This window comes from Carcharhinus amblyrhynchos, chromosome 14, assembly GCF_965287045.1.
Source record: "Carcharhinus amblyrhynchos chromosome 14, sCarAmb.v2.hapA, whole genome shotgun sequence".
Classification (NCBI taxonomy): domain Eukaryota; kingdom Metazoa; phylum Chordata; class Chondrichthyes; order Carcharhiniformes; family Carcharhinidae; genus Carcharhinus; species Carcharhinus amblyrhynchos.
The window spans coordinates 47396951-47421042 of NC_137337.1; the positions used below are offsets into that span (position 1 = coordinate 47396951).

Below are 24092 nucleotides of genomic sequence, written 5' to 3' on the forward strand. Positions count from 1 at the left end.
TGGTCAGGAGTACATTGGAATAATCGATTCTAGAGTTAACAAAGGCATGGATGAAGGTTTTAGCAGGAGATGATCTGAACCATTGGCTAATGTTGGGAAGGTGTAAATCAGTTTTAGTGATGGCTGAGACAGGTGGTCAGAAGATTATCTCAGGGTCAAATGTGAAACCTTGGTTGCAGACAATCTGTTCCACCCACAAGCAATTTCAAATGCGAAGGGTGGAATGACTAGGGAACAGAGACTGAGACAGTGGGTGGAATTTTCCCATCCCACCCACCACGGGAATCGTAACGGGCAGAGACATACCCTGCAAAGGTCCATTAAACTCAGGTGGGATTTTCAAGTTCTGAGGTGAGTGCAGCCGGAAAATCCCATCCTATGGCTTTGATCCTCCCTGTATTTAGTTGGAGGAAATGTTTGCTCACCCAGTACTGGATATCAACGATCAGTCTGACAGATTAGAAACTATGATGGGGGTTGGGAGAGTTGGTGAGATACATTGGATATTGTCAAGAGCATTTTCAGACGATGTTGCCAGGTAGCTAAGGAACAGGAGGCTGCTAAATATCGATCCTTAGGAGACACCAGAATCAGGAGCAAGAGGAGAAATGATTGTTGATGATTCTTGAATTATAACTGGGGAGCTAAGAACCAGCCGAGTGCCGTCCTGACCAAATGGGCAACAATTAGGTTCTACGTGATTTTAAAAATGTAAAATTTAACACATTTACTATTTAGCAGTGTATATAATCTCATTTGTCTTCATGAAGTTGCCTCCATAAGATGTTGTTGGAGCTGTTTCTAAGTGTGAAATAACTAAACTCAAGTCCAATTTCAGCAAACACCTGAACTTGCATTTGCTGTATTAAGACAAAGACCCAAACACTTGCTTAAAGGTGACCAGCATCTATCATTGGTTGTGACCCCGATCTAAATATCACTGGAATTATATTCACTTTTTCTCAGGATGTTCATTTCAAATGTAATATAATCACAATTGAAAGTCTCAATCTATTAGGATTGTTGGAATGCCATCTACATTATTCTAGCAATGTGCCTTCTTCTAAAATGTGTCAGATTTCATAAACAGAAAACAAACTGTACAACATTCTCAATGTTCTAGGGAATTAATTTGTAAAATGAAGAGAAATTGCAAATGTTGGAAATCTGGATTTCAGGTTTTTTGGAAGTATAAAGCAGGCCCAGCCTTTGTGTGAAATCTTTAGTCTGATGAAGGATCAATGCCTGAAATGTAAACCTTTTTTGAAACTGACAGATCTAATGTGTATTTTCAAGATATGTCCAGATACAACAAACCATGTTGTAGTTTTCTTATGTAACATCTATCTTACTCCCTTATTATCCTAAATGCTTAAAAATTAATCTGGTTACTGTACTTCAATCTAAGTATATAACCACCCACATACAAATATTAAATATTTTGTTATATCTTTGTCTTTTGCAATGTCATTCCCATTTTCAATGCCACCCATCTCCAGTTCTTAAATATCCAATTCACACTGCACTACATGAACATGACTAATAAAGGCCTTGCACACACAAACTTGAAATCCAGTCTGGTGTGTTGCAATAGCAATTGGGGTTGGATACTTTGCTGGATATAAAGTCCATATTTCATTCACCTGCAGTTCTTCCCAGGGTCTGAATAATGGAAGGTGCATACTTCCATTTTGCTGTGGAGCACTTCAACCATTACTCCATACAGTTGGTAAAGGGTGGCACAGTTGCAAGTACTGTGCCTCACAGTGCAAGAGACCTAGGTTCAATTCTGACCGCAGGTGACTGTGTGGAGTTTGCATGTTTTCCCTGCGTCTGCATGGGTTTCCTCCAGCCACTCTAGTTTCCTCCAACAGTTCAAAGGTCTGCAGGTTAGGTTTGCTGGCGATGCTTAATTGCCCTTAAGTCAGGAAGATTAGCAGGGTAAATACATGGGGTTATGGGGTGTGGCCTGGATGGGATTGTTGTTGATGTAAGCTTAATGGGCCAAATTGCACTGTAGGGATTCTACTATATGAAATAGAATTGCTCAGCTGCAAATGAAACGTTATGTTAATTTTTAAGTTTATTTTCATTTTCCGTACATGGAGTTCCTCTGTATGGTTACTAATCAGCCATATTACAAGTTTTGACTTATCCCAATAACAATGCTGTTTCTTCTAACCCTTTGTTGAGTGAACTTTTCCAATTCTCCACAATATGTAGCTATAAATGTAATGCTGATAATTGGAGATGTAGATTAGGAATTTTGGTCCATTTGGAAGTTATAATCATAGACATTCAAAACATTAAGTGCAGTGGTTAGCACTGCTGACTTAGTGCCAGGGACCCAGGTCAATTCCAGCCTTGGGTAACTGTGCAGTTCATGTATTTTTCCTGTCTGCATAGGTTTCTTACGGGTGCTCCGGTTTCCTCCCAGTCTAAAAGATGAGCAGGTTAGATGGATTGACCATGCTAAATTGCCCCTTAGTCCCAAGATGTGTAGGTTAGATAGATTAGCCATTACTATGGAGTTATGTGAACAGGGCCTTGATAAGGTACTGTAGAGATTTGGTGCAAACTTGATGGGCTAAATGGCCTCTTCTGCCGAGAGGGGATTCTTTTCCACGAGGTTCAAGTTCAAAGAAAATTAGGAAGCTAAGAGAAATGGTAATTTAAACTGAATGCACAACCTCAACCCATGAACAGTTTTTATTTTCATAATCTTTATTTGGCAAAAATAAATAAGACCATAATGGAAACATTCTTATGATGTAGAAAAATATGTACAATAATTACAATATTTTACACATTTACAAACTATACATTAAAAATATGCACAAACTTAACGTAGAAAAACTTACACATTTCAGTCTCCTGTTATCAGTTATAATAACTGAAAACAGTGCATACAAATGATCACTTTACACTATCCCAATTACAGCAAAGTCTGGAACACTGTTCTCTGCTCTTGGACGGCTCATAATTTATTTAGGACGGCAAGGCATTGGCCACCTGACTCTGACTTGGAAATCTTAGTGTTCATCATTTCAAGGTATTCATCGAATGAAATTATAGGGAACCACACTTCCATATGCATTGCCAGTTCTTTGCAGATGAATTGATGTACAGAAATTTTGGGAATAGCAATGCCAAAAGCAGCTTCAACACCTGAGTGGGAGTCCTCCAATGGCACAGTCATCATAAGAAAAGGGTATCTAGGAAATAATGAATTACACATTAGCAACAATTCCAGTGGCAAACATTTTCATGCCATTACCTCACATTATACTAATTAGGTAATGGTATTAATCTACAAAATATGCTTACTTAGACATGTACCATATTAATTACATTATTTCTACTCTTCAGCAGTTAAATAAGTTCATTTTCAGCATACTTACATCCCAATCAGGTGATTCAGATTCCCACATCTGTTCTTCTTCCCAAACTCTGCATAGAGATGGATCTGTCACCCTGAGGAGTTCTGTCTGTATTCTGGAAGCATCTCTTCCCAAGGTCAGGTGATAAGGTGTGCAGCCATTATACATCAGCACATTGGGGTCTGCTCCACAGTGCACTAATAGTGACACCATCTCAGGATCCTGCTCTTCCACTGCAAGATGGAGAGCTGTCCGACCACTTGATGGTTCCTGTGGAGAAAACAAAGCTCGCCATTAGTACTTGCCATGCAAGAGAAAACCAGAAAGTCACTGCTCAATGTGCCAACTGAGATATTAGAAAGTAAACAATTAATACCTGAGCGTTAATGTCAGCGCCAAGTTGAGTTAAGTATTTCACCATCTCATGAAGTCTTTTCTTGACTGCCAACTGCAAGCATGTAAGACCTATAACGTAAAACAGAAAAGTCTTAAAAATATGCAAGTAACTCATCAAATAATCCTAGCCCATTAAGTTTCTGGTCATTATATTAAAACTTTTAAGTTGCATGCTTATTGTCAAGAAAAGGAATCTTCCAGATCAGTTAGCTATAGGATTGCTACAGATATTGATTTTAAACAAAATCCAAAACTGCACTTTACACTAATTTAAATTTTGAAAATGTAGAAATTGTTCTGGAAAATTAGAATTCCTATTTGAACTATAAATATAGCAGAGAACCTTACCATTGTAGTTCTTGCTGTCCAAAAGGTTTCTGGTATCATGTCTGGTTAAAAAGTCACTGATGGTCTTCACGTACAAGGCCAAATTCATCTCACAAGCAATGTGCAGAGGAGTGTTGCCATTAATGTCCCTGAGTCCCAGATCCCCTCCTGCCCACAGCAAAGCACGTAGCACTTCAGGCTGCTGGGTGATCACTGCCAGATGCATGGGAGTCTGAATAATAAAAAAAACACAAAGAATGCCAGTTAGAATACTGCAGATCAAACCATGGAAACAGTGCACTAAAGAAAGCTGCAACATACAGGAGTTAGTTACGCTCCAGCAGCCAGCTATTGCATTTATTAATATGCTGGGGACTTTCCAGTGTAAACAGGAACCACCCCATTTAGCTGCTCCTGGTGAGAACAATGTGTTCACATTATAATCAGCCCAGTACCCTCGCCAATTCATTAGGTTTAAAACCACAATGCAAAACTCCTGTTAAATTCAGTGCAAAACCCCGTTGTAAATCGATTACAAATATTTACCTGTTTCAGGTTATTCTGCTGGTGAAGGTACGGATCTCCAGCAAGGGTATTGTTGAGGATTTCCAACACAATATCACTGGCTGTATGGATAATGGCCAAATGCAGAAATCTGAAAAAGAGAGAAGGGGAATGCCACTTTAAAAAAAAACTTGCTACAACAGGGGAATTCGGCGCAGCAACTCAGCACTGGAACTCTCCAGGATTGCGCAAGCTCGGGTTTTTTGGGTACTTTCCACAGTTAAATATTTATCAGTCACCGAGCTGGCTGCCTGCCAGGGACTTTCCAACCTCGAACAGGAACTGCACCGCCCAGCGCCGCCACACGACGGGTTTTTTTTTATATACTCGTCGAGAGAATCATTTCTATAATCTTTTCATTTTAAACCCTTTCAAAAAATACAAACAATCGGAATAAAAATGCCATAACCAAGTATTCCACTTTACACCGTGGCCTTAATCTTTGGTTATCTTCCTTTGGGGTGTTTGGAAACATTTAGCTATTTCAAAGGAATTGGGTAATTTTTCCAGCTAGCTTCTCCAACGCGCGATTTTTGGGAACATTTCTAAGTTTCTACATGTGAAATTATTTTAAAACAAGTTATCTTAAAAGTTTACTTATTAAAGTTTAATCTTTATTCTATTAACAAAAAAAAGGTCTCCAGATGACTTACGTGTCTCCATCCTCCGAGACGAAGTCTTTCCAGTACTGTGGTGCCTGTGGCTTGTCAGCCAGGCTCAACTCCCGGATCTCTCTCAGTACCTCCTCGTCTTTCTCATTCATTGAGCCGATGCCACTGTCACAGCGCTCCTCGCACAGCGGAGCCTGCTTCCCAGCTCCAGGCTGCACGGAGCCGCCCGGGTAATCCAGCTTCCCACCGTACTGCCTCTGCTCATCTACATTAAACAACATGGGATCGGCCATCACTTCTTTGCACCAGGAGTTTCCTCAGTGAAGGAAAAGCCAACAAAAAAAAACCCCTCAAAAAAAAAGGCAATGAGCGAAACACAACACCAAATCGTACTGCCACACTCAACTCTGCACTGTAGAGGTTACTTGGCAAGCAGCGATTTTATAAAAGTCCTCTTTGGGGCGGAGCCTCATGTTCTCCGCCCAGTCTCGCAAAGTGATTTTCTCTGGGAAATTCCAGATCAGTTCGTGTGTTCAAGTTCAAAAAAGAACCAGATGTACCGAATGGGGAAAGAGGGGAAAATCCCTACTCTATCCTCAGGTCAGAAATGCACAGGACATCCCAGAAGGAACACCCTGTAATTAACAAAAAATTCTCACTACTGTTAGCACCCATACGATTTGTGTCCTATGCACATTCTATTGTTCTGCATTCATTCATTTTTTTTTGGTTTACATTTACTGGAGCCTTTCCAGTTTTTTTTGTGTGGTGAGGTTTGGTGCAGTGGTTGGAAATTTCGGAAGCTGTGTGAACATATTAAAGAAAGTCCCATTCGTTGGTGTACCGTGTGCACGGGAACAGACGGTCCAAAAAAAAGTTGGTAGACGCTGTTTGGCATTCAACGTTATGCACCCTGTGCATCATTTCCAAAGCAGTAACCTGGAAAGTCTGCATGGGAGGGGGGAATTTAAGCGAGGGTGGTTTTGAAACAAGATGACCTTTGATTTTCTAATTAACGGCTTCTAGGGCGAGGAGGGGAATGCATTAAAATAATATGCACTGAGTCAATTCGTCATCGTCTTGCAATTGCATACTTTTAAGAAGTTAAAAAGTTTTATTGGGGTCATAAGTAGACTTAACACTGCAATGAAGTTACTGTGAAAATCCCCTACTGGTCACACTGGGGCGCCTGTTGGGATACACTGAGGGAGGATTTAGCATGGCCAATGCACCTAATTCTGCAGGTTGCTAAAGGTGCACATCCAGAGGATGAATTCAAATAAACTTTAATTACTGTTTGAAAAACAAGCTCCAGTGTTTTGGTCATTAAAAACCAGACGAGCCCAGGGCTCATTCTTGGGCGGCATGGTAGCACAGTGCTGCTTCACAGCTCCAGGCACCTGGGTTCAATTCCTGGCTTGGGTCACTGTCTATATGGAGTTTGCACATTCTCCTCCTGTCTGTGTGGGTTTCCTCCCACAGTCCAAAGATGTGTGAGTTAGGTTGATTGGCCATGCTAAAATTGCCCCTTAGTGTCCTGGGATGTGTAGGTTAAAGGGATTAGTGGGTAAATGTGTAGCGATATGGGGGTAGGGCCTGGGTGGGATTGTGGTTGGTGCAGACCTGATGGGCTGAAGGGCCTCTTTCTGCACTGTAGGGTTCTATGTTCTAAAACCTCTAGTGTAATATATTTAAGCAATGTAGGCCAACCCTATGACTGCAATACTTTGCTGTTTCAAAATTTGGATTGAATTATACTTGATTATATACTGTTACTGGAAAATAATTTCAGCAAATGTATCAAAATCAGAAAACTATATAAAATGAATGATAAAATACCCTCCCTTAGTCTCTTTTTTCCTTCCTGCATTTTTTGCAATAAGAGGCATTACTATAAATTACAGTTGGACGCCATGGACAACTCCTGCCAGTGTAATAATAGAAAATTTGCAGTCAAATTCAAGTGCATCTCTCAAGAGGGATGAATTCCCATATCCCACCATTTTTATTCAAAAGTACAAGCAAATGGCAGTGCAAGAAGAATTTATGAATTTTAGAAGTTTTCATTAAAATATTTAAGGAATTTTATTTCAACATACATAGTGATCTGTAATTCTTCTCCAAAATCCTCAACATGTTGCCATCTCCTGTATCCATAGAAACATATAGAAACATAGATCAGAACAGCAAGTACAGGCCCCTTGGCTCTCGACGTTGTACCAAGCTATGTCCAAACCCAAGATCAAGCTATCCCACTCCCTATCATTCTAGTGCTCCATGTGCCTATCCAATCACAGCAAGCAGTGCATTCCAGATCCCAACCACTCTCTGAGTAAAGAATCTACCTTGGACATCCCTCCTATATCTTCCACCATGAATCTTAAAGCTATGCCCCCTAGTGACAGCTACATCGACCCGAGGAAATAGTCTCTGCACGTCCACTCTATCTATCCCCCTCATCATCTTATAAACCTCTATTAAGTCACCTCTCATCCTCCTCTGCTCTAAAGAGAAAAGCCCCAGCTCCCTCAACCTTTCCTCACATGACCTACCCTCCAAACCAGGCAGCATCCTGGTAAATCTCCTCTGCACTCTCTCCAATGCTTCCACATCCTTCTTATAGTGAGGTGACCAGAACTGCACACAATATTCCAAATGTGGTCTCACCAAGGTCTGGTATTGTTGCAGCATAACCCCACGGCTCTTAAACTCAAACCCCCTGTTAATAAACGCTAACACACTATAAGCCTTCTTCATGGTTCTATCCACTTGAGTGGCAACCTTCAGAGATCTGTTGATACGAACCCCAAGATCTCTCTGTTTCTCCACATTCCTCAGAACCCTGCCGTTGACCTTGTAATCTGCATTCAAGTTTGTTCTACCAAAATGAATCACCTTGCACTTAGCAGGGTTAAACTCCAACTGCCACTTTTCTGCCCACCTCTGCATCCTATCAATGTCTCTTTGCAGTCTACAAGAGCCCTCCATCTCATCCACTACTCCACCAATCTTGGTGTCATCAGCAAATTTACTAACCCACCCTTCAGCCTCCTCTTCCAACTCATTGATAAAAGTCATAAATAGCAGAGGACCCAGCACTCACCCCTGTGGTACACCACTGGTAACTGGCCTCCAGTCTGAAAATTTTCCCTCCACCACCACCCTCTGTCTTTTATGAGACATGATGTGGATATGCCGGCGTTGGACTGGCGTAAACACAGTAAAAAGTCTGACAACACCAGGTTTTAGTCCAACCGATTTATTTGATAATACTCACAAGCTTTTGAGGTTTCCCTCTTCGTCAGGTGAATGGAGAGTTCTGGCCTCTGTCTGAGGCCAGAACTCTCCATTCACCTGACGAAGAGGGAAACCTTGAAAGCTTGTGAGTATTATCAAATAAATCGGTTGGACTAAAACCTGGTGTTGTCAGACTTTTTACTGTGTTTTATGAGACAGCCAGTTCCTTCTAACCCACACATCCTTATCTTCTTCATGAGCCTACTTTGGGGAACCTTATCAAACGCCTTACTAAAATCCATGTATACAACATCAACTGCTCTAACTTCATCTACACACTTAGTTACCTCTTCAAAGAATTCAATCAAATTTGTGAGGCAGGACTTACCCCTCACAAAACTGTGCTGACAATCCCTGATTAAACTGCATCTTTCCAAATGGTCATAAATCCGATCTCTCAGGACCCTTTCCATTAACTTACCGTCCATCGAAGTAAGACTAACTGGCCCATAATTACCAGGGTCATTCCTATTTCCTTTCTTGAAGAGAGGAACAACATTCGCCACTCTCCAGTCCTTTGGCACAATCACCGTGGACCGAAAGGTCAAAGCTAAAGGCTCTGCAATCTCATCTCTTGCCTCCCAAAGTATCCTAGGATGTATCCCATCAGGCCCAGGGAATTTACTGACCCTCAGGTTTTTCAAAATTGCTAATACATCTTCTCTCAGAACATCAACTTCCTCCATCCTATCAGCCTGTATCACACACTCATCCTCAAAAACATGGCCCCTCTCCTTAGTGAACACTGAAGAAAAGTATTCATTCAATGCCTCACCTATCTCTTCTGACTCCACGCACAAGTTTCCACTACTATCTTTGACTGGCTCTAACCTCATCCTGGTCCATCACATCATAAGACATAGGAGCAGAATTAGGCCATTTGGCCCATCGAGTCTGCTCTGCCATTCAGTCATGGCTGATATTTTTCTCATCCCCATTCTCCTGCCTTTTCCCCGATCCCCTTATTAATCTATCTTAAAGACACTCAATGATCTGGTCTCCACTGCCTTCTGCGGCAAAGAGTTCCACAGATTCACCATTCTCTGGCTGAAGAAATTCTTCCTCATCTCTGTTTTAAAGGATTGACCCTTTAGTCTGAGGTTCTGCTCTCTGGTTCTAGTTTTTCCGCTCTATCCAGGCCTTGTAGTATCCTATAAGTTTCAGTAAGAGCCCCCTTCATCCTTTTAAACTCCAACATGCTATTCGCAAGCCATTCTCTTTTGTAACTTTACATTTGAATTTTTCTATTCAGGTTTCTGCGCTCTCACAGCACTGGAGACTGTCTTCAACAAGCTCAGAATGTGCATTCTATGCAACCGTGTATGTGGCAGACAAACCCTCTTTATCTTTCTCAAACTGTCTCTTGAACATAAGAACATAAGAAATAGGAGCAGGAGTAGGACAACTAGCCCTTCGAGCCTGCCCCGCCATTCAATAAGATCATGGCTGATCTGTCGTGGCTCAGTTCCACATTCCCGCCCTCTCCCCATAACCCTTAATCCCCTCTCTCATCAAAAACCCATCAACCTGCGTCTTAAAAATATTTAGCGAGGCAGCCTCCACCACTTCAACGGGCAGAGAATTCCAGGGATTCACCACCCTTTGAGTGAAGAAGTTCCTCCTCAACTCCGTTCTAAACCGCCCCCCCTTTTTCTTGAGGCTATGCCCCCTAGTCCTACTATCCTTTCTGAGTTGACTTTGATATGATTGTCATTGTCCACATGACATCAGGGAACTGCCATTGCCATGTTCTACTCTGACCTATCCAGCGGTAATCAGCAAATCTGTTACACTGGCTTTTCCTCTTGTCCCTGGGCCTCTATGTCGAAAGATGTTTTCAGTCCTGTCCTATTTTCTATCCATTCATTTAGTTTAGCAACATGGCAGGTTCCGTAAGTATGCTGACAACACGAAGCTCTACTTCTTGCTCCACTCTTTCAATGTCTCTGCATTGTCAGCTTATCTAACATCCGGTCCTGGATAAGCTGCAATAGTCCCAAATTAAACATTGGGAAGACTGAAGCCACTGACTTCTACCCCCAGCAGAAACTCCATTCCCTACTCACCGACTTTATCTTTCTCCTGGTTGGCGTCTCAAGCTGAGTCACACTATGTGCACCTTTGCCTGTCACTAGCCCGAGCTATCAACCTCATAACCTTTCCATCTCAAATACCACCTCCTTCTACCTCCATAACATCCTCCATCACTGGCACCCATAGCTCTGACCCCCACCCAGGCTCAGCCCAATCTGCTGCCTCAATACTCTCAGTCACACTTTTGTTGCTTCCAGACTCAAGTATTCTAAGCCTCTTCCAACTGTCGTCCCACCTTCCATCCTCAATAAACCTGAGCAAATCCAAATTTATGCTGCCCGTACTCTAACCTGGCATAAGGCCTGTTTACTCATCATGCCTGTTGTCGCTCACCACCATTGCCTCCCAGTTCACCAAAGTCTCATAATCTCACTACAAAGGGTCGTGAATGAAGCCAGTTCATCACACAAACCAGCCCCCCATCCATTGACACTATCTACACTTCCCGCTGCCTTGGAAAAGCAGTCAGCATAATCAAGGACATACTCTCTTCCACTTTCTTCTGTTGAGAAAAAGATATAACAGTCTGAGGACATGTACCAACTGACTCAAGAACAGTTTCTTCCCTGCTGCCATCAGGCCTTTGAATGGACCTACCTTGCATTAAGTTGTTTTTTCTCTACATCCTAGATATGACTGTAACACTACATTCTGCGGTCTCTACCTTCCTTCTTTATGTACAGTTGGCTTTGTCGTATAGTGCACAAGAAACAGTACTTTTTACTGTATGGTAATACATGTGAATATAATAAATTAAATCAAAAAAATTTCACCCTTGTATTCAAATCCCTCAATGGTCTCAACCCTTAGATACTTCCGTGACCTCCTCCAACCATAAAAGTCTACAGGAACTTGACATTCTACCATCCCTGGCCTCTTGTGACCTCCCATTTCTTTCATCCCACCATTGATGGTTAGGTTGTCAGCCAACCAGGCACTAAATATTGTAACTGCTTGAATGTAGTGTTTATGTATATGTTTTCAAATCAGACCTATTTTATATTAATTCCCAACTTTCACAACAGCTTAATTGACACTAGCAGGCACATTTTTGAAGTCTTTTCGTGTTTTAAAAAAATAATTTTATTAGATGTGGGTGTTGCTGGCTAGAACAGCATTTATTGCCCATCCCTAGTTGTCCTTCAGAAGGTGGTGGCTTGGACTGCTGCAGTCCCTGAGGCATAGGTGCACTCACAGTGCTGTTAGGGAGAGAATTCCAGGATTTTGACTCAGCGACAGTGAAGGAATGGCAATATATTTCCAAGTCAGGATGGTGAGTGACTTGAAAGGGAACCTCCAGGTGTTCATTTTATTTATGTATTTATTAGACACAAGTGAGGCTTACATAAACACTGCAATGAAGTTATTGTGAAATTCCCCTAGTCACCACACTCTGGCACCTGTTTGGGTCAATTCACCTAACCAGCACAGCTTTCAGACTTTCAGGTGGTGGTGTTCCCAGGTATCTGCTGCACTTGTCTTTCTAAATAGTTGTGATCATGGGTTTGGAAGCTGCTGTCTAAAGAACCTTGGTGATTTCCTGTAGTGCATCTTGATGGCCAAAGAAGGAGAATTCGTAACACTGTGGTACACACAGCTGCTATGTTGGTGGAGAGACTGAATGTTTGTGGAAGGGGTAGCAATCACCTGGGCTGCTTTCTCCTGGATGGTGTCAAGTTTCTTGAGTGTTGTTGGAGCTGCGCTTCTCCAGGCAAGTGGAAAGTATTCTATCACACTCCTGACTTGTACCTTGCAGATTGTGGACAAGATTCAGGGGGTGAGCAGGTGACTTACTCGCCACAGGATTACTAGCCTTTGACCTGCTCTGATAGCCGCAGTATCTATATGACCAATCCAATTCATTTTCTGATCAATAGTAACCCCCATTAGTGAGAGATTCAGTGATGGTAATGATGCTGAATGCCAAAGGGCAATGATTAGATTCTTTTTTGTTGCAGATGGTCACTCCCTGGCAGTTGTGTGGCTTAAATGTTACTTGCCTCATGTCAGCCCAAGCCTGGATATTGTCCAGATCTTGCTGCATTTGGATATGAACTGCTTCATTATCAATGGAGTTGTGAATGGTGATGAACATTGTGCAATCATCAGCAAACATCCCCACTTCTCACCTTATGATGGAAGGGAGGTCATTGATATAATAGCTGAAGATGGTCGGACTTAGGAAACTCATCAGAGGAACTCCTTCAGTGATGTCCTCAAGCTGAGATGATTGACCTCCAACCACCACACCCATTTTCCTTTGTGCCACCTACAACTCTGACAGTGGAGGGTTTCCCCCAATTCCCACTGGCTTCAGTTTTGTTAGGGTTTCTTGATGCCACAATCGGTCGAATGCTGCCTTTAAGTCATGGCACTGTCTCTCACCTCACCTCTGGCATTCAGCTGTTTTGTCCATGTTTGAGCTAAAGCTGTAATGAGGAGGGGGGCTCAATGGCCCTGGTGGAACCCAAGCTGAGCATCTGTGAGCAGATTTTTATTGAGTAAGTGTCTCTTGATAGCACCTGTTAATGACTCCTTCCACCACTTTGCCGATGACCGACAGTAGACTGATGGGGCGGTAATGGGGTGAGTTGCAAAAACCCAGCCTGCAGGTGCAGCAGGTGGTCAGGAAGGCGAATGGGATGCTGGCCTTCATAGCGAGGGAGATTGAATATAAAAGTAGGGAGGTCTTGCTGCAGCTGTATAGGGCATTGGTGAGGCCGCAGCTGGAGTACTGTGTGCAGTTTTGGGCGCCGCACCTGCGCAAAGATATTTTGGCCTTGGAGGGAGTGCAGAGGAGGTTTACTAGGCTGATACCGGAGTTGAGGGGGTTGAGCTATGAGGAGAGGCTGAATAAACTAGGCTTGTACTCGTTAGAGTTTAGAAGAATGAGGGGAGATCTCATTGAGACGTATAAGATGATGAATGGGATGGATAGGATAGAGGTGGAGAGACTCTTCCCGCTCAAAAAAGACAGTAGGACTAGGGGGCACAGCCTCAAGATAAAGGGGGGGGCGGTTTAGAACGGAGTTGAGGAGGAACTTCTTCACTCAAAGGGTGGTGAATCTCTGGAATTCTCTGCCCGTTGAAGTGGTGGAGGCTGCCTCGCTAAATATTTTTAAGACGCGGGTTGATGGGTTTTTGATAAGAGAGGGGATTAAGGGTTATGGGGAGAGGGCGGGAAAGTGGAACTGAGCCACGACAGATCAGCCATGATCTTATTGAATGGCAGGGCAGGCTCGAAGGGCTAGATGGCCTACTCCTGCTCCTATTTCTTATGTTCTTATGTTCTTATACCTAGGCGAATTTCCATATTGTTGAGTAGATGCGTCTTATAGCTATAAGAAGTTCAGCATGTGGCTGCCACAAGGGACATTCTAGTAATAATGAGACAACTGGATGCCAAAGATGCTCAGTTGTATTCTCCTTTCTATAGTTAAGCCTGCATTGCTGCAGGTCTGCTTTTGACTCCTGGGTCCCAAAACGTCGAGATCCTGGCAAAGTGTGGCACTGCCGTTCAATTCTGTGCCATTTGCCGTTGACTGCAGTTAGAGGCAGGGATGGAAGGAGGGAGGAAGGTGGATGCTTTGCAGGGCATGGCTGATGGACAACAATCAACTTGCAACTCCAAACTGTCATTGGAGTGACACAGTGACACAATGGTTAGCACTGCTGCCTCACAATGCCAGAGACCCAGATTCAATTCCAGTCTTGGGTGATGTGTGGAGTTTGCACGCTCAACCCATGTCTGCGTGGGTTTCCTCCGAGCGCTCTGGTTTCCTCCCACAGTCCAAAGGTGCGCGGGTTAGGTTGATTGGCCATGATAAGTTGCCTTTTAGTGTCAGTGCGATTAGCAGGGTAAATATGTGGGGTTTTGGGGATGCGACCTGGGTAGGATTGTGATTGGTTCAGGCTCGATGGGCCGAATGGCCTCCTGCATTGTAGGGATTCTATGATTCTATACTGAAACAGCTTAATTAGGGGTGTGACAAATGCTGAAGAACTAGTCTTCAGGACTATTGCCGGAATTTTGTCAGAGCCCATAGCCTTTGCAGTATCCAGCTGTTATCAAACATATCAAATGTAAGAAACTGATCAGTGCGCATCAACTATTAAATGGTTGCACATTTGTTTTTTTTAAAGTATTTTTTGTAGTTTTAAATCAGGTTACTCACAGGGCTGGACACTTACTAAAAATAGTGATTTGCGCATTGTCAGCTGTATTATGAAACTGCACCAGATTACAACGGTTAAATACACCAAGAAATACATTTTCATGGAAAAAAACAATTATGTCAATTATGTGCCGGTTTATGGAATCTTACTTTCGTGGTTATGCAAATTAATTGAATGGGAAACTTGAATTGCAATCTAACTGACACAACTTCATAAATATTTTGGAAGCAAAATCCCAACTGTGCTTAACGTGGAAACCCAGCTCCTTTCATGAAGGGAAACAGAAACGTACATAAAGACCTTGAGCATTTCTGAAATAGCAAAACAGTGCATGTCGCAATGTGGGCTCCAGGCAACAGATTAGGATTACTTTAGAAGTGCAGGACATTCCATTCCTGATGAGGGGAAATGCTGACAAAGCTTGATACAATTGTATTTCCTGTTTGCATCAACAGGGTTGAACCGAGGCTGGTCACAGGCTAGGCCGTGATTTAGAACTGGCTGTAGCAGGCTTCACAAGAGTAATCAGCAAAACAGATTGTCCAAACTCAGGAGGGGGACCAACTCCGAGACTGCCCTCTACCAGAACAGAACCATTTCTCGTACCATTAGTTTCTTTTAAATCTTTTATTTCTTTTCTTGCCAATTCTTTTGCTTCCTCTTCTCCTGAAGATGCTAATTTATTTCTAGGCTACAAATCCACAAGAACTTGTTGTCCTCCAGCACCTAAGATAAATGATTGTTATTCACAGAATCCTACACTGCAGATGGAGGTCATTCTGCCCATCAAGTCTGCACCAATAACAATCCCACCCACATCCTATCCCCATAGCCCCATGCATTTAAGCTAGCTAGTGCCCCTTAACACTAAGGGGCAATTTAGCTTGGCCAATCCACCTAACCTGCACATCTTTGGACTCCGGGAGGAAACCAGAGCATCCAGAGGAAACCCATGCAGGCACAGAGAGAATGTGCAGACGTCACACTGACAATGACCCAAGTCGGGAATTGAACCCAGGTCCCTGGGGCTGTGAGGCAGCAGTGCTAATCACAATGCCACCGTGCTGCGTGTCTAATTATTTATGTGCCTTTTTAAATGTTGAGTGCACAGTGATACATACCATATGGGGTAATATTTACAAAAGGAAATCCTTATGAAAAGCTGCAACTGAAGCCAAAAGGAATGGAAATTCAGGGTAAATCCTTGGTGTGGATGAATAGTCAAAGATACTTGTTTAGGGAGTGATTTCAGGTTGGGGAATATATCGAATGGACAGCCCCAGCATTCAGTACTCTTCCCAAAGCACATTAATGTCTTAGCTGCTAAAACTCAATGTAAACTGGTCAAATTTCTAAGCGGTACAAAACTGGAAGAAGATTAAAGAAGGTGGGACTGTATAAAAGGAATAATGGTTTTCAAACTTTCAAATTGGCAGGAGACCACTGTGGGCATTCTTCATGCTCTCCAATTCATCACTATTCAGTGTAATTGTTAGATCTGAACTACATTAATTCAGAATGGGTGAGTGTAAAACATCCATGTTCCAGTTTGTATGAGGTGTGGAAATTGTTAATCTGTTTATATCAGAAGTGTCTAATGGAGAAACGTATAGGTACAATCCCCAAAATCTAGCTGTCGGGAAGCTGGAATATTCTGGAAACTGGATATTTTTGAAATGGTGTGCTGGTTTGTATCAGTTTCAGGGTCTGCATTAGTCTTAAGGTGGGTATTATTATCAAGGTCTTTTTAAGGCCTGTGGTCTTCATTCTATTCAGCGTCTTTAATAGTTTCAGGCATTGCACAGGCTGGTCATTCGAAATCCAGGAAAATCCAACAAAATCCAGCATGATCCTGAGCATTTTTGGAAATTGTACCTAAATTCCCATAAAATTTACAATGTCAGTTTCTGCCTTAAATGGTTGGAATCCTAATGAGCTAATGAAAAATAAGTGGTGAAGACTGTTCTTGTAGTCAGAATTTTGTCTAAGCATTAACAAATATAACTGAAGTATTGACTCAATCTGGAAAAAAAATCTGATATTAACACAGAGCCTTTCATAGCATCAGCATATCCCAAAGCACTGTAGAGTGAATGAAGAACTTTTGAAATAAAGTTCAAGTTTATTTATTAGTCACAAGTAAGGCTTACATTAACACTGCAATGAAGTTACTGTGAAATTCCCCTAATCACCACACTTCAGCGCCTGTTCAGGTCAATCCACCTAACCAGCACGTCTTTCAGGCTGTGGGAGGAAACCCATGCAGACACAGGGAGAACATGCAAACTCCACACAGACAATGACCCAAGCCGGGAATCAAACCCGGCACCCTGGCACTGTGAGGCAGCAGAGCTAACCACCGTGCCATCGTGCAAGTCACATATGGGAAACCACATCAACTTACACAGATTTTCAGTGCCTTCTATGCTTGTGCTGCGACACATATTGCGCTTTTGGCCTCGAATCAGTGCTACACAAACAATATACATCCCAAACAGGAGTCCTGAGTCTGGTCTGAAATTGGACTTTAGACCTTACTTCAATAATTTAAGCAATTCGTCAGCACATGTCGACCCTCCACAGTTCACTTCAGAAGTTAGACTTTCGGCTGTTTGCTTTGCTGATAACAATACAGTGCAAGGATGGGGGAGGAGGTGGGTGGGGGTGGAGTATTTGGGAAAGGCAAGCAGAAAGGCAACAGTAGTGTCTAGTAACATCCAGCAGGATCAGTGTTGAGCCAGGAAGTGCATTCATGGTCCTATTGTCACCATATGAATTTTGCTGCTGGTTTCTGGTTGGCATTTCCACGTGAGGAATTCCTGAGCATAAAGATCCTGTGGCTTCTCAACTTCAGGCAGCCCGTTGGGCTCCTAAAACAGGTTTTGGCCAACTCATTCCCACATGCAAGTGGCCTGACACAGCTGCCTCAGCTGACTGAAATTTATTCAATTTATTCAATGTGGTGCTGGGCATTTTTCAGCTGTCCTTGGAACGTAGGCAAAGCCGTGTAACATTCAACATTTTTATCTCAGTTTACCATCCTGAAAACTGGCATAATGATGACTCATTCCTACACTCTCCAACTAAATGACATTTTATACTTTGCCCATAATAGGAAATTATCAAAGGTCATTCTTTCCATATTCAAAACTCATTAACAAACCTTTTTAATGTTGAACGTGGAGACAAATTGCCTAATTTGAGCAAAGTAACGATGCAGTAAATGATACCACAGGTATTGTTTCTGTACAATTTCATGTAAATAGTTGTGTATTTGCTGAACTGGGAATGGATGGATATTTCACTGGATAATAGTCCATTGCCGGGGTTATTTTACGTTAGTCCAAGGACTTGCAGTCGTTACATCTCTCAGAAACATCCTAAGACAATTCATATCTAATTAATTACTTTTAAGTGAAGCGAATGTGATAGAGCCAGAGCCCATAGCTGAGAAGTTTACGAGTAGAAATAAGTTGAATGATCTGACAGACAAAGACAAGCGCTGTTACCAGAGCAATAGACTGTTTTTTCTATGTCCAATTCAATTTTATTTCAAAAGCGTTAAGTGTCAGGATTAACCAGAGCTGCTTAGCTAAATTTGCAGCTCCATTGCCACGTGGTGACAAAAACAGTCATTCTCATAGAACACTGCAGTCAGTGAATACAGTTATTGACTAATAAACTGTCTCGTGTTAAATGTCAGCTGACTATCTGTGCTGCTGTTTACCGATAAAGCAGTGACACACAAAGGCCTAAAATTTACAGAATCTTTTGGTACAAAATTTCTTGGTTAGTCTAACAGTGGAAAATCTTTGGGGAAAGAAAAATCACCTGAGTAGTCCCTAAAATTCCTCAAAGTGAGATGGTGCTACAGAATCATTGGTACCATCTGTAAAGGGATTCCCACTTTTGAAATATATATATGTTTTTTCTGGCCCACACATCATAGGAATTTTGGAGGTAGTTTGAGTTAACATTGCTGTAATAACAGATACAAACTGTTGGTACAATGGGATGCGATTTTCTGGCTGCGCTCGCCCCAAAACCAGAATATCCTGCCCGAGTCAACGCACCTTTTCATGGTCTGCCCCTTGCCTGCTCCAATTCCCGTGGAGGGCAGGAAGGGAAAGTCCCCCCCACTGACTATTTTTCAGTCTATTTTCAGGGTGGCACGGTAGCACAGTGGTTAGCACTGCTGCTTCACAGCTCCAGGGACCTAGGTTCAATTCCTGGCTCGGGTCACTGTCTGTGTGGAGTTTGCACATTCTCCTCGTGTCTCCGTGGGTTTAATAAGAACATGAGAAATAGGAGCAGGAGTAGGCCATCTAGCCCTTCGAGCCTGCCCCGCCATTCAATAAGATCATGGCTGATCTGTCGCTGCTCAGTACCACTTTCCCGCCCTCTCCCCTTAAGCCCCTCTCTTATCAAAAACCCATCAACCCGCGTCTTAAAAATATTTAGCGAGGCAGCCTCCACCACCTCAACGGGCAGAGAATTCCAGAGATTCACCACCCTTTGAGTGAAGAAGTTCCTCCTCAACTCCGTTCTAAACCGCCTCCCCTTTATCTTGAGGCTGTGCCCCCTAGTCCTACTGTCCTTTCTGAGCGGGAAGAGTCTCTCCACCTCTATCCTATCCATCCCATTCATCATCTTACACGTCTCAATGAGATCTCCCCTCATTCTTCTAAACTCTAACGAGTACAAGCCCAGTTTATTCAGCCTCTCCTCATAGCTCAACCCCCTCAACTCTGGTATCAGCCTAGTAAACCTCCTCTGCACTCCCTCCAAGTCCAAAATATCTTTGCGCAGGTGCGGCGCCCAAAAATGCACACAGTACTCCAGCTGCGGCCTCACCAATGCCCTATACAGCTGCAGCAAGACCTCCCTACTTTTATATTCAATCCCCCTCGCTATGAAGGCCAGCATCCCATTCGCCTTCCTGACCACCTGCTGCACCTGCAAGCTGGGTTTTTGCGACTCATGCACAAGGACCCCGAGGTCCCTCTGCACCGTCGCCTGCTGCAGTTTTTCGCCCCGTAAGTAATAGTCCTTCCTACCATTCTTCCTACCAATGTGGACCACCTCGCACTTGCCAACATTAAATTCCATTTGCCAGTTCCTGGCTCATTCGCCCAGCCTATCTAGATCCTTCTGCAGACTCTCCACACCCTCCGCACAATTTGCCGTTCCCCCAATCTTGGTGTCATCAGCAAATTTCGACACCCTACACTCGGTTCCCTCCTCCAGATCATCTATATGTACTTCGGTTTCTTCCCACAGTCCAAAGGTGTGAAGTTAGGTTGATTGGCCATACTAAAAATTGCTCCTTAGTGCCCAGGGATGTGTGGGATTAATGGGTAAAATATGTAGGGATATGGAGGTAGGGTCTGGGTGGGATTGTGTTCGGTGAAGACTCGATTGGCCGAAGGGCCTCTTTCTGCACTATAGGGTTCTATGATTCAGTCACTTTCTTGGTAGCCAAAATAGCTCAACTGGTCTCTTAACATTGAGAAGCATGGATGGTGTTAGATGCAGTCATCCCATAACAGAGCAAGGATACAGACAATGTCTTGGCAGGGTCACAGTAGGGGCACCAACCCCTGACAGCCCGGCCTCATCCAGTTCATCTGCAAAAGAGGACACATGGTTCAGCGCAAGGGATAGTGACATCAGACCAGGGTAATAGGCCTCAGTTAGCTGTGTTAGAGAGTGACTTCGCCAGGCAGGAGGGCGATGGATACTCGCTGTGAGGCAAGCTGCCCTGATGCTGCCAAAGTCTGACTCCTACTTGTCTTCTTACTTTACTGTCCCCATGTGTGAGGGTTGAGGACACCAGGCGGTGTTGATGGGGGATGAACCAGAGGGTTGCAATTTGGTGAGTCACGTGTGAGTGACGGTGGGGGCACTGTTGGTGAATAATCAGAAGGGGGGGGCATGAGGCCCCACTCAGGGAGGTGTGGGTTGATTTGGAATGGGCAGCATAACTTCATTCTCGATGATTTCGATAGCAGGTTTCGGAGAAACAGTCAAGTGCACGGATGGTGTGGTCGTCAGGGCACACAGGACACTCGGTTAATCAGTTGTAATATAGTGACTGACAGCGGGGAGGTCATGTTGTATGGAATGGTGGTCAGGCCATAGCTGGAGTACCTTGTCCAGTTCTGGTCATCTCACTATAGGAAGAGTGTTGTGCAGTAGAGGGACTTCTGCGAGGGTCGCTGGGCTGATGCCTGGGATTGGTGCTGTCAGGGGAGATAGGATGGGCTTGGATTGTATTTTGTAGTGTAGAGGGAGGCTGAGGGGGTCATGGTCAGGGTGAGTTCAAGAGGGGTGTGGGTGGGCAGTGTAGCTCTTCAATCACAAGGGGGCACAGCTTTAGGGCATGGGGCAGGGGTCTCAGGGGGATCTGTGGGGACAGTCATCACCCAGCAGGTGGTGGGGATCTGGAATGCACTGCCTTGGATGGCAGTGAGATCTGGTTACCTTACAACCCTCACAGTGTAGCTGGCTGAGCACTGGGAGAACCATGTCACCCAGAGATATGGCACAGACACTGTGGGGTGGAATTCTGGCCGATGCCACCCGTGCCATGTTGGCCTGGATGCCACACAATGTTGGCATCATCTCCTTCACCTGGAGGCTGCGAAATTCCTCCAAACATCCTCACCCCTGCTGGAATGTTCCGATCGCACCCCCCTCCCCAATCTGTTTGGGACTAGCTGTGTCCTTGGATGCAGCAGGCCTCTACCTGCCCAATCCCTTGGACATTCCTGCCTCCACCTGATGTGCATCAGCAGCTGTGTGATGCTCACCACAAAGTGACTCTGAAGCCTGTCTGAAGGGTGTCTGTGTGCTGGTGGATGGTGCGGTTGATGCCTGGTCAGTGGTTGCCTAGAGCAGAAACCAGGAGGGGGGCTGTGGAGGATGCAAGGAGGCACTGGCTTCTGAGGGCCCAGCCTCATCTGGTGTTGCTCCTGCAATAGAAGACATGGTAAGTGCTAAAGAGGGACGGGTATCTGGACAACTTGGCACTTAGTTGAGAAAGGTCTGAATGGATCAAGGTTTTGTGAATCGTCACTTCTGCGGCGCACACTGATATCACAGTTACTCACAGCGCTCTCAGGTGCCTCCCCTGTGAGATCCATCACATGTTCCTTGAAAGGAGTCAGGAGACACAGTTCAGGGGTTCCACTGCCCGTTTTTTCCCATTCCCTTTGGTTATGGGCCATCTTCTCCTGTGGAGACATAAGGGCATGATTGAGAGCATGATGGGTGGTGGGCCCAGGGCAGTGAAGAATGGGTGGCGTAGCACGGCACAGTTCCTCACCATGTGGGGGTTGTAAATGCGGACTGCCAGAGGGATTTGAGGAGGATGTTGGGACATCGGCTGCTGGATGGCCATAGGGTATCGGGGAGTGGGTGGAAGTGGATATTCCAGCATGAGATGGATGGGCACTCACCCTTGCAGCTTGAAACAGGTTGTTCATCTTTTTCCAGCACTGGGCACCCATCCTCAGTGTCTGGCCGCAGGCATTGATTACCATGGGCACCGCCTCCCAGAATCCCTGCTCCTGGTTTGTCTTCCCTCTCGGGGGTACAGGATGCTCGCCTCTCCTCCACGGCATCCAGTAGCCATCCCAGCTCTGCCTCCATGAACTGTGGGGCTGGTCTACACGCTGCCATCTTTCTGGCTGTAGGTGTATGCCATGTTCTGTGAGCCTCATCGGAGTGGGCAAGCCAGTAAAATTCTGGCCCCTGGGTGGGATTTTCTGCCTCCCTCCAGGATGTTTCTCGATTCTCCACTGGCCATCAGCTTGATCTTCCTGTCCCATTGATGGCTATGACGTTTGCCTGTCTTGCCCATTGGACTAAAACCTGGTGTTGTCAGACTTTTTACTGTGTTTACGCCAGTTCAACACCGGCATACCCACATCTTGCCCATTCAGCCCCAGAGGGTGGCCTTCGACAGGACTGGAAGATCCCGCTAACAGTAACAGCAGGCTCATAAAGCACACAGTTAATCTTCCTTTCTCCCTTGGCCGTCTCTGCTCCCTGGTATGATGTGCAGATGCCGGTGTTGGACTGGGGTAAGCACAATGAGAAGTCTCACAATACCAGTTTAAAGGTTTATTTGGTAGCATAAGCTTTCGGAGTCTTGCTCCTGAAGAAGGAGAGAGACTCCGAAAGCTTGTGCTACCAAATAAACCTGTTTGACTTTAACCTGGTGTTGTGAGACTTCTTACTGTGCTCCCTGGTATGATCAGCCATCAGATTTTTGAATGATAAGTCCTCTCATTCCTTCTCCTCCCTCTCAGCTTTCTCCGATTCTGCGTGGTCAGTTGCTGTTATTTCAGCTCAGACTCCTGGCTGTGGATCACAGTGTGTGTACAGACTTGCTGTGAGTCACATCAGTCCAGTATTCTGTCCAATAGATTAGTACAACTGCTGAGCACTGCCCCAGGAGATTGACATCGGCTCCATGAAGGACAAACCTCCTTTCATTTCTTGGAAGACGGTATTCACCTTCCTCCTGCTGGCACCCTTTGCGCATTGCCCACCAGATGCCCATGCCCAAATGGTACAATTCACAGCCTCCTTGGTCTCCGAGCTGCTCAAGATCATCAGATAAGGCCAGCGACAGTCTCCTGCACTGCCTTCCACCAGCAACGCTGCAGTTGCTGAGGAGACACGGTGTGAGAATGCTGGAACAGGTAAAGGCACGTGGAATATAGACACTAAAGAAATGCACGAGGGGGATGAGTTGACTTCTGTGTGCACCATGACATGATTTCATAAATAAATTTGGTTTGGTGCATTTATTTTGTGTTGGCTTTTATTTTTGCATTGTAAACAGCAGATGTTGTGATGGTCAATGCCAGAGGGAGTATGCTGGAACTGCTGGTGAATGGGGAGCTGGGGCTGCTGTTCCTGGTATTGCACCTACTGTGAATTCCTCAGGGACAGCCTGGGCAGAAAGTAGTAGTTTAGATTGCCTGTCATATTCCTCCACCTCCTCACACTCCTGCTACTTAGCTGCTCACCCGGCAAGGGCTGTCAGTTCACGATGTAAAGTTGTGAAGCAAACGGCAGACCACAGCAAATCTTGACATCCAGCCAGCTGAGTATAAAAGCGATCCTGCAGAGTGCCAGTCAGCAGAAGCAAACTTTCAGCATGCCAGCAGTTCTATCGCATTTCATGTGCCCACGTGGCTTTCATTGTACATGGGCTGCCCACGTGTGTGTGTAG

The 24092-nt window shown here is 44.4% G+C and overlaps 1 protein-coding gene across 1 annotated transcript; it reads right to left on the reverse strand.

Annotated features, from left to right (window-relative positions):
• Positions 1–2701: 2701 nt before the first annotated feature.
• On the reverse strand, positions 2702–5683 carry nfkbiab (nuclear factor of kappa light polypeptide gene enhancer in B-cells inhibitor, alpha b). The gene is made up of 6 exons (XM_080202816.1): positions 5321–5683; positions 4650–4758; positions 4125–4335; positions 3757–3845; positions 3402–3650; positions 2702–3215 (listed from the first exon to the last, which is right to left on the reverse strand). Exons 1-6 carry the CDS (start codon positions 5569–5571, stop codon positions 3162–3164), a joined length of 963 nt encoding a protein of 320 aa, XP_080058942.1. The 5' UTR covers positions 5572–5683; the 3' UTR covers positions 2702–3161.
• Between the last annotated feature and the right edge of the window lie 18409 nt (positions 5684–24092).